The following is a 10,874-nucleotide window of genomic DNA, read 5'->3' on the forward strand; positions in this document are numbered from 1 at the left end:
CTTTCTTAAGCTCTCAAGAACAAACCTCTTGCTCTAGCTTTTCAATCAATAAACGGCTAACCACGATATCCACAAAGTAATCAGGTTATATACCCTTAACACAATACCCTAGTTGCCTAAATATTGTGATAAGCCCAAATCTTCCAAATCTTCTTTGCTTCACGCCAAAGTAACATCTTGGAACCAATGAGATATTGACACGTCATCATCTCAAAACCGACTTGTAACAGCAAATCACACTTCCTATATTGTGCATAACACATCCTCTGTTTCTCAATCCGACAAGCTGCTTTTCTTGAGCTATTATTTTTCTCAAATAATAATCATCTCATGATATAAAAGTTTATACACATTTCTCACTATAGATGACACCATCACGAAACTCTTTTTAAAAAAAAACTCCTTTTTAACGTTTATACGTCTTTCGATAAATGAGCTTTTTAATAAGTTACGGCATACTAATTGAATTTGTCTATGATGATTTTATATGAATAAAGTTGGGTAAGGTTTCTTTTTTATTGCTCCAAGTTTGGTGGACTGATTTACTGTGTATAATATGTACACATGTGCATATCATTTATTGTGAATAGTTAAGTTTATCTAACATAGATGAAAAATGGATTCTTATGAGATGATGATGATGCAATGCATGAAATTTTTTATGTTAAAAATAATATTTCTGTTAAATTAGTTGGTGCAAAAGCATGGAAATGTGTCACAAAGTTGATGATCAACATAATACCGTCGTAAATTAGCGACAATAATGTTTCATCGTAAAATCGACGCAACTTAACGTGGTTTTTACGTCAAAATAAAGATTTGTCGTAAAGTAGACGTAAATATAACGAAGACTTTACGACGAAATATTTTACGTCTATTTAGCGTCGAAATCTCGAGTGCACAAACTTTTTAGTTTTAGACACGAGTTTTGTTTGGGCTAACGAACTATATTTCCTCGTAAATTCCTAGTAAAATTTTATCTACCACATGGTAAAAGAATAACATGCCATCAACAAGCAAATCTTAGCGGATGCTTAGATGAGCAAGAGCATCATTAGCGGAGGTACCTATAAAAAAACGTTTTTAATCATTACTATCAGGGGCGGATCTACGGTGTCAGGTAGGTGCCCCTGGTCAACACCAGCGTGTGAACTGATAGTTTCGGTAGAGCGGTTGGTAATGACGCTGACATATTGGGGGAAGTTCTGTATGACACTGACATATTGGGGGTGAATGGTTGGACAGTACGAAGTGACTTTAACTTTAATTTTCATCTACGGCCTTAAATACTATCATTCATACTTTATCATGGTTTTTAAAGCTACAACCAAAAAACTAAAGTTACAGCAAAAACACACAAAAATGGTTGTAAAAATCTTATTTTCTAAAACCACATCTTTTTAGCTGTAGGAAATTTTAAAGCTACATCTCTTAAAGCTAAATCCAAAAATTCTACGGACTAAATTCTAAAGTAAATTTTTTACAGCTACAGCCCAACCAATCACCTCTATATATATATAATTTGAAGACCCTTTTCTATATATTTTATGTGTAATTAATAACATTTGTAAAAAAAGTATAATAATATAAATGTATTATGAATTGAATAAAATTAGTGTTATTGTTGTTTTAATGTTTATAGTTGTTTATCTGTTGTTATTAACAGTTTATAATAGTTATTAATAAATTTCTTTTTTATAATTAGATTAATTTAGTATTATTTTTAATTATGTGTCTCCGTCAAATAGTTGGTCCGGCTCCGCCACTGATTACTATATTGATATATCAAAATAACTTTATTATTTGTTTTAGTTTTTATGTCAAAAAACCAATTGGACTAATAAGAAAAAGACAAGTGACGAATTGGTCTTGAAAACGATTCTTCCCAACGAATCGATCTTCTTTTGTGTCATATCTCTCCTACTTTTCTTTATCTTATATTATTTTGTCAGGATACTCACATATTTTTGCACCACTGCGTGTGCTCTAAGCTCCAAAAAGACCACAACTTCTAACACTGAGAGATTCTCGGAGGACACTACAAAAAAAGTTGCTATTCATAGCACATTGTTATAGCACGTTTCACTGAACTGCTGTCGTTGATGAGTGAATTTTTTTTCTAGTATAGGTTAGCATTATATAAATGCTATGATAGAGTTTTGCTAAGCGGGAAGCTAAAATTAGCTTTTCCACGAAACACTTAGTAAAAATTACCTAATATTTTCTGTTTTCCCTCTCTCTAATCGGGGTTCCCTCTCTTCTCTCTCATTTTCCCCCTTTCTCGACAAAACTCTAAGAGAAATCAATCTGGATTCTCCATCTCCTTCTCTATCGTTCTCTCTCTATTTCCATCTCTGTCTCGATTCTCCATCTCCGGTTCTCCATCTCCGCCTCGATTCTCCATCTCCGCCTCGATTCTCCATCTCCGCCTCGATTCTCCATCTCCGCCTCGATTCTCCATCTCCGCCTCGATTCTCCATCTCCGCCTCGATTCTCCATCTCCGCCTCGATTCTCCATCTCCGCCTCGATTCTCCATCTCCGCCTCGATTCTCCATCTCCGCCTCGATTCTCCATCTCCGCCTCGATTCTCCATCTCCGCCTCGATTCTCCATCTCCGCCTCGATTCTCCATCTCCGCCTCGATTCTCCATCTCCGCCTCGATTCTCCATCTCCGCCTCGATTCTCCATCTCCGCCTCGATTCTCCATCTCCGCCTCGATTCTCCATCTCTGATTCTCCATCTCCTCCTCGATTCCCCATCTCCCCCTCGATTCTCCATCACTCTCCTTCATCGCCGCTTCTCCCAGCTCCGATTCAACTCCTGTTCTACATCTCTTAGGTATAGGAAGTCACAATTTCGATATCTCTGTCAGTGTTCAAGAAAGAAGATGAGTTCTTGGCAAAGCTAGCTGACGCTGAAACACCATTGTATTCGAGCTGTTCAAGCCATAGCAAGTTATCTGCAATTGTTTCGTTGTTCAGATTGAAGACTCATAATGGATGGTCTGACAAGAGCTTCAATGATTTGCTAGAGACCTTGCCAGACATGTTACCTGAAGAAAATGTCTTGCACACATCACTCTATGACGTGAAGAAGTTCTTGAAATCATTTGACATGGGCTACGAGAAGATCCATGCTTGTGGCAACGACTGCTGCCTATTCAGAAAGAGGTTCAAGAAGCTCGATAAGTGTCCTAAATGCAAGGCTTCAAGGTGGAAGACTAATGTCCACACGGGTGAGACGAAGAAAGGCGTCCCACAGAAAGTTCTCCGTTACTTCCCTGTAATACCAAGACTGAAGAGAATGTTCCGGTCTGAAGAAATGGCCAAGGATTTGAGGTGGCACTTTACCAACAAAAGCAGCGATGGAAAGCTGCGTCATCCTGTTGATTATGTGACATGGGATCATATGAATGCCAAATACCCTACGTTTGCAGATGAAGCAAGGAACCTAAGGCTGGGACTTTCAACAGATGGATTCAATCCATTCAACATGAAGAACTCGATGTACAGTTGCTGGCCTGTTCTGCTAGTTAACTACAACTTACCTCCAGACCTGTGCATGAAGAAGGAGAACATCATGCTTTCTTTGCTGATTCCTGCTCCACATCAGCCTGGTAATAGCATAGACGTGTATTTAGAACCCCTAATCGACGATCTTAACACTCTGTGGAGCATTGGAGAGGTAACATACGACGCACTTACTCGATCAGCTTTTACACTAAAGGCGATGCTGCTTTGGACAATCAGCGATTTTCCAGCTTATGGGAATCTAGCAGGCTGCAAAGTAAAGGGAAAAATGGGATGTCCGTTATGTGGAAAAAATACAGAGAGCATGTGGTTGAAGTTCAGCAGAAAGCATGTGTATATGGGTCATAGAAAGGGTCTGCCACCAACTCACAGTTTTAGAGGAAAGAAGAAATGGTTTGATGGAAAAGTAGAACAAGGGAGAAGGGGAAGAATACTTACTGGGCGTGATATTTCTCAAAATCTGAGAAATTTTCACAATGATTTTGGAAATTTCAAACGGTCTGCCAGTAAGAGAAAAATGATGCAGGGTTCAATTGATTTAGGGTCTGATATTGAGGGTATGTCGAGTGAATCAGATGAAGAGGAAGAAGTACTAGTAGATGAGGATGAGTTATCTAGATGGAAGAAGAGGTCAATATTCTTCAAGCTACCTTATTGGGAGGTAGATTATTATTTCATTTGCTTAATTTTTTTTTCCTCATCACTGTTATTTTCTTAACTTAAATATGATGTTTTATTTCTCATGTGTAGGAACTCCCGGTGAGGCACAACTTAGATGTAATGCATGTGAAGAGAAATGTTGCTGCAAGCTTAGTTTCAACGTTGTTGCACTGTGGGAAATCTAAGGATGGTCTTGCCGCTCGTAAGGATCTGGAGGAGCTTGGTATTAGGCCGGATTTGCACCCTAGAGTGCAAGGAAAAAGAACCTATCTCCATCCAGCACCGTGGTCTTTGTCCAAGCAAGAAAATAAGATATTTTGCAGGCGTCTATTTGACTTCAAAGGGCCAGATGGATATTGTTCTAACATATCAAGAGGTGTCTCGTTGGATGACTGTAAAGTCTCTGGTCTGAAATCACATGACTACCATGTTTTGATGCAACAACTTCTGCCGATTGCACTTAAAGGGTTGCTGCCAAAAGGACCGAGGCTTGCAATTTTTAGATTATGCTCTCTCTTCAATCTGTTGTGTCAGAGAGTGATTGACATGGAGAAGCTTCTGGTTGTGGAAGCTGAGATTGTTGAGACTCTGTGCTTGTTTGAAAGATACTTTCCTCCAAGTTTGTTTGATATCATGCTTCATTTGACTGTCCATCTAGGAAGAGAAGCTCGGCTTGGTGGACCAGTCCACTTTAGATGGATGTACCCGTTTGAAAGGTAGATAGATATGATTTTTTTTTTCATTCTGTTACAAACATATCCAAAACTGACATTTATTGATTTGATTCAGGTACATGAAAGTCCTCAAAGACTTTGTTAGAAATTATAATGGATGGTCTGACAAGAGCTTCAATGATTTGCTAGAGACCTTGCCAGACATGTTACCTGAAGAAAATGTCTTGCACACATCACTCTATGACGTGAAGAAGTTCTTGAAATCATTTGACATGGGCTACGAGAAGATCCATGCTTGTGGCAACGACTGCTGCCTATTCAGAAAGAGGTTCAAGAAGCTCGATAAGTGTCCTAAATGCAAGGCTTCAAGGTGGAAGACTAATGTCCACACGGGTGAGACGAAGAAAGGCGTCCCACAGAAAGTTCTCCGTTACTTCCCTGTAATACCAAGACTGAAGAGAATGTTCCGGTCTGAAGAAATGGCCAAGGATTTGAGGTGGCACTTTACCAACAAAAGCAGCGATGGAAAGCTGCGTCATCCTGTTGATTATGTGACATGGGATCATATGAATGCCAAATACCCTACGTTTGCAGATGAAGCAAGGAACCTAAGGCTGGGACTTTCAACAGATGGATTCAATCCATTCAACATGAAGAACTCGATGTACAGTTGCTGGCCTGTTCTGCTAGTTAACTACAACTTACCTCCAGACCTGTGCATGAAGAAGGAGAACATCATGCTTTCTTTGCTGATTCCTGGTCCACATCAGCCTGTTAATAGCATAGACGTGTATTTAGAACCCCTAATCAATGATCTTAACACTCTGTAGAGCATTGGAGAGGTAACATACGACGCTTTTACTCGATCAGCTTTTACACTAAAGGCGATGCTGCTTTGGACAATCAGCGATTTTCCAGCTTATGGGAATCTAGCAGGCTGCAAAGTAAATGGAAAAATGGGGTGTCCGTTATGTGGAAAAAATACAGAGAGCATGTGGTTGAGGTTCAGCAAAAAGCATGTGTATATGGGTCATAGAAAGGGTCTGCCACCAACTCACAGTTTTAGAGGAAAGAAGAAATGGTTTGATGGAAAAGTAGAACAAGGGAGAAGGGGAAGAATACTTACTGGGCGTGATATTTCTCAAAATCTGAGAAATTTTCACAATGATTTTGGAAATTTCAAACGGTCTGCCAGTAAGAGAAAAATGATGCAGGGTTCAATTGATTTAGGGTCTGATATTGAGGGTATGTCGAGTGAATCAGATGAAGAGGAAGAAGTACTAGTAGATGAGGATGAGTTATCTAGATGGAAGAAGAGGTCAATATTCTTCAAGCTACCTTATTGGGAGGTAGATTATTATTTCATTTGCTTAATTTTTTTTTCCAAGGGCCAGATGGATATTGTTCTAACATATCAAGAGGTGTCTCGTTGGATGACTGTAAAGTCTCTGGTCTGAAATCACATGATTACCATGTTTTGATGCAACAACTTCTGCCGATTGCACTTAAAGGGTTGCTGCCAAAAGGACCGAGGCTTGCAATTTTTAGATTATGCTCTTTCTTCAATATGTTGTGTCAGAGAGTGATTGACATGGAGAAGCTTCTGGTTATGGAAGCTGAGATTGTTGAGACTCTTAGCTTGTTTGAAAGATACTTTCCTCCATGTTTGTTTGATATCATGCTTCATTTGACTGTCCATCTAGGAAGAGAAGCTCGGCTTGGTGGACCAGTCCACTTTAGATGGATGTACCCGTTTGAAAGGTAGATAGATATGATTTTTTTTTTCATTCTGTTACAAACATATCCAAAACTGACATTTATTGATTTGATTCAGGTACATGAAAGTCCTCAAAGACTTTGTTAGAAATCCTGCAAGACCAGAGGGCTGCATAGCTGAGTGCTACCTTGCTGAGGAATGTATCCGGTTTTGCAGTGAGTTCCTGAAGAAAACAACAAATGTTCAAGAGAAACAGGATAGAAACACAGAGTATGAGAACAATTCTATCTTAGAGGGTCGTCCAATAACCACTGCTACTTCAGTAACTCTCACTGAAACGGAAAAGAGGATTGCTCATCTTGCTATCATCCAAAACATGGCTCTGGTCGAACCTTATGTAGAGTAAGTATAAATTTATCTTTCATTACATAGTTTTTATTTACAATCAACAACTTTTTCTAATTTATTTCTATTTTGATCTGCTACTAGTGAGCATCTACAATATTTACAAGACACAGATGGAAGGTGTAGGCGAGATGCATCAACGTTATGGAGTATGCATACTAAGAATTTTGCTTCCTGGCTAAAAGAGAAGGTACTGAATTACATTATACAATTCTCCTCTTATAGACTGCCTACTTGTTATTGACTTGTTATTTCTTTATCAGGTGCCTCTTGATTCTGCAGAACATGACGACACACTTAAGTGGATAGCTTATGGTCCACGTTGTTCTGCGAGATCATATACAGGATTCATTGTTAATGGGCAGAGGTTTCACACAGTGTCAGTTGATAGGAAAAGTCAGAATAGTGGGGTCTATTATGAGGCTACAGCAGTGTGTAGAGCTAGTGCAAAAGATACATCACAGGTGGTAGATTTAGTATCTTACTACGGCAGGGTGACAGGCATCATTTTGATCGACTACAATGTCTTCTATGTTCCTCTGTTCCGATGTCAATGGGCAGTTAAGGGTAATGGAGTAAAGATCGAAGATGGTTTTACAGTTGTGAACATGAATCAAAGTCAAGCCTCCTTTAAAAGTGACCCTTACATTCTAGCATCTCAAGCGAAGCAAGTGTTTTACTCCAGAGAAGATGAGTCATCAACCTGGTATATCGTCATGAAAGGTCCTTCTAGAAGATACAGTAAGGAAGATATTCAAGAGGGAAATGCAGATATTGGGCCATTACCGTCGAATGTTGACTTGGATGTTTACATTGATGATGCTGAGAATGTCAGAACTGATTGTGAAGGGATATATGTGTGACGAAGTTGCCTTATTGACATTGATGATATCATTGCTTGTTTTTGTTTTTGATTGTGGTACTTGCTTGGTCATTGTCTGCTTGTTTGGTTGTTTCTTGTTTTGAGGTTGTAGTGTGATTGTTTCAGTGTTCTGTTGAGTATGAAGTTAACTATGTATTTCTTATTATGTTTCAGGTGAATTAAGATGGGACGTGCAAAGCAGACTAAACGTGGAAGGAGACAATCAAAGAAGTCAAAAAAGGCAGATAATGACGAAGTTGAGTTCGTTTGTACTATCCAAACACATGAAGAAGAACATGAAGAGGAACGTGGGCAGCGACAGGAACAGGAAGAGGAACATGTGGAGGAACGAGAACCGGAAGAAAAACATGAGGAGGAGCAACAACAGGAAGAGGAGCGTCAACCAGAGCAACATAATGGCGACGAGCCTGAAGGTGAGATAGAACATACTCAGGAGGCTGAAGGTGGAACCTCCCGTAATAAAAAACGTGGTCCAACAATGATGAGAGACCTAGCCAAAGATCCAAATACCAGAGTTCATGTCGATTTCACTTTTATGGGAGAAGCTTATGGTCCTGGTTTAGTCAAGCTATCTTCATATTTGGGTCCGTTGGTAAGGGAGCACGTGCCTGTTACAGTTGAAAATTGGAAAAAAATTACTGAAGAAGTGAAGACAGTGCTTTGGAAATCAGTCCAGGTGACAGTTTCTAAACAATAACAACATGTATATTTCTGAACAGACATCAAGTTATTGATTATTGGTTGGCTAAAATTAAGGAAGCTGTTGGTCATATTATTGCATGGCCGAAGAAAAAATGCGTGGAACTAGGTCTGGGGCTTGAACATGAAGACATTGCACCACTGGTAAATGTTTTTCATTCTTGCAGTTACATAGTTAATAAGGTCATGATTTCGCCTATGATAACTTCTTTTTCTGAATGTGTTTGATAGGGCTCAAGAGCAAATTCTCTCAACAAATGCAAACTTCTGGATTTGTCTGATGATAGTGTAGTTGTTGGTGAAGGGAGTTGGCAGACAAAAGAACCAAAAGCATTGGTTAATGGACTTCCTCTAGGACCTAAAGCAATTAAAGTATTCTTGGATGTTGTACATGAGCATGAAACATATTTATGGAGGCCTACGATGGATCATTCCTACCTGGAGGACTGCTTACATTCTTTTATGTCATGGCCTGCTAGCAAAGTTGTCTTTGACAATCCACCAGAAGCAACAAGAGGACAATCTCCTACGGGTATGAAAGTTACATCGGTTGGTTATAAGTCGCCTACTGATACAAGTGGTAGAAAAGGTGCAAAATCAGGAGCAACAACATCAATTCATACTGAGGAGTCTCCTGCAACTGATCAGGTAAATTTTTAACTTATATGTTCAATCATCTGCTCAGATTAATATCTGTGTTTTGAATTGTGTGCATGTCTATTGTAAAGTGTCAGCTTAAGCATGGATCTCAGACAATGAAACAGAATCAGAAGTGCAAATTGATGGACATTGGTGAGAGGAAACAAGTTGTTGCTGAAGGTCGTATCCATTCAACAGACCCAACTCAACTGGTCCACTTTGTGCGCTTGGGTCCGAAAGCAGCTAGAGTGTGGGTAGATGCAGTGCTCGTAGATGATGCAGAAGTTTGGAGGAAATCAGATGAAATAGAGAGTTTGAAAGATGCACACGGTTCATCAATTGCATGGCCAATTGATAAATTGGTCATATTTTAAGCTGCTGTAAGTATTCTGTTTTGTGTGTTTAAACCTGCATATGTAATTGCATAACTGATCAGAGTTTTCATTGTTGCAGCAGCTGAGGGAATGAAGAACTTAGGTCCAGATTTAGCTAGTGTTTAAGCTAGGCTAATGAACTTGATGTATGATATTATTGCTTATGACTTTGGTTTGTGTTTTAGAACTGCATCAGTAACACTTATGTATAATGACTTATGTATGTCAAACTTATTTTATGAAAGGGTTAGTTTGTTATGAAGTTTCTGCTTTTTTTATTACAAATTTTCGAAAATGCAAATTCATAGCTCGTGGACAAATAACAATAGCTAAAAAAAACAGTTATGCTTGTAAAGCATAGCATTAAATATTTCATATAATGTAAACTATCATAATATATTTCTAAGCTATTAAAAACTTTAGTAAAGCACTTATCCACAGCAATTACCAAAATAAGCTATTGCTATTGTAGACGTCGCTACCATGGCATGCAATACGTATCATAATCAATTTGTAACAAAAAATAATTGTGCCGTAGATTCATTAATAACATCAGCTAATTAATGCTATCGTAAAGGAACATTTCGTAGCATCAAAGAAAAACGCTATTGTAAGGGGGCTACATATGATGGCTGCCGTATACACAGCGGTTGTGAATTCGCTATCAAAACTCTAACATAGCATATAACCCGCACTAACAATGAGCATTTTTCTTGTAGTGGGAGGAGACCTCTCTATCCGTTGAAAGCTCCGGTTTCTTGTCGGTCACGGTACTGATATCCATGGACTCGATACTCGATAGACCCACTTGAGTTGAACATGACTAGGAGTCCTATTGGTGCGAACGAGATGTTTGCAGTGATTTCCTGTATTTGGTTCGAAATTCATCTATTAAAATATAGTTTTTAAAACCGTTTTATACTAATATAAAACTAGACGTACCTTGTGGAAAAGTTTATATCCAAGGACTTTGACAGTTGCTTCTGTTTAAAAGCATAAAACATAAAACCCTAAGCCTAAACCAATGTGGTTTAGGAAAACCAAAACCAAATCCTATTGCTAATTGATTTAAAACACCAAACCGACTCCTAATGGGTTTATAAAACCCAAAACTTCTTCCTAATGAGTTTACATAAATAATAAAACCAAATACACTTAAAATAGACCATAATGGTCGTGCATAATCATATTGGGCCAATCATAAACCAAGCTGGCTTGTCCTTCTACTTTTTCGGCCGATAAAGGCCTTTTTCGAACAACTATTTCTTGGGCTCGATCCATCTTGTTCCAGA

General features: G+C 38.7%; 2 protein-coding genes across 2 annotated transcripts; both read left to right on the plus strand.

Moving 5' to 3' along the window:
- Window positions 1-3,046: 3,046 nt before the first annotated feature.
- On the plus strand, window positions 3,047-7,850 carry LOC106297705. The gene is made up of 8 exons (XM_013733897.1): window positions 3,047-4,192; window positions 4,282-4,907; window positions 4,981-5,638; window positions 5,696-6,214; window positions 6,445-6,626; window positions 6,700-6,984; window positions 7,072-7,177; window positions 7,251-7,850. The coding sequence occupies exons 1-8, from the start codon at window positions 3,047-3,049 to the stop codon at window positions 7,848-7,850; spliced, it is 4,122 nt and encodes a 1,373-aa protein (XP_013589351.1).
- Window positions 7,851-8,033: 183 nt separating this feature from the next.
- LOC106297706 lies at window positions 8,034-9,833 on the plus strand. The gene is made up of 5 exons (XM_013733898.1): window positions 8,034-8,546; window positions 8,627-8,713; window positions 8,801-9,217; window positions 9,298-9,588; window positions 9,662-9,833. The coding sequence occupies exons 1-4, from the start codon at window positions 8,034-8,036 to the stop codon at window positions 9,580-9,582; spliced, it is 1,302 nt and encodes a 433-aa protein (XP_013589352.1). The 3' UTR covers window positions 9,583-9,588; window positions 9,662-9,833.
- The last annotated feature ends 1,041 nt before the right edge of the window (window positions 9,834-10,874 follow it).

Source organism: Brassica oleracea, chromosome C6, assembly GCF_000695525.1.
Source record: "Brassica oleracea var. oleracea cultivar TO1000 chromosome C6, BOL, whole genome shotgun sequence".
Lineage (NCBI taxonomy): Eukaryota > Viridiplantae > Streptophyta > Magnoliopsida > Brassicales > Brassicaceae > Brassica > Brassica oleracea.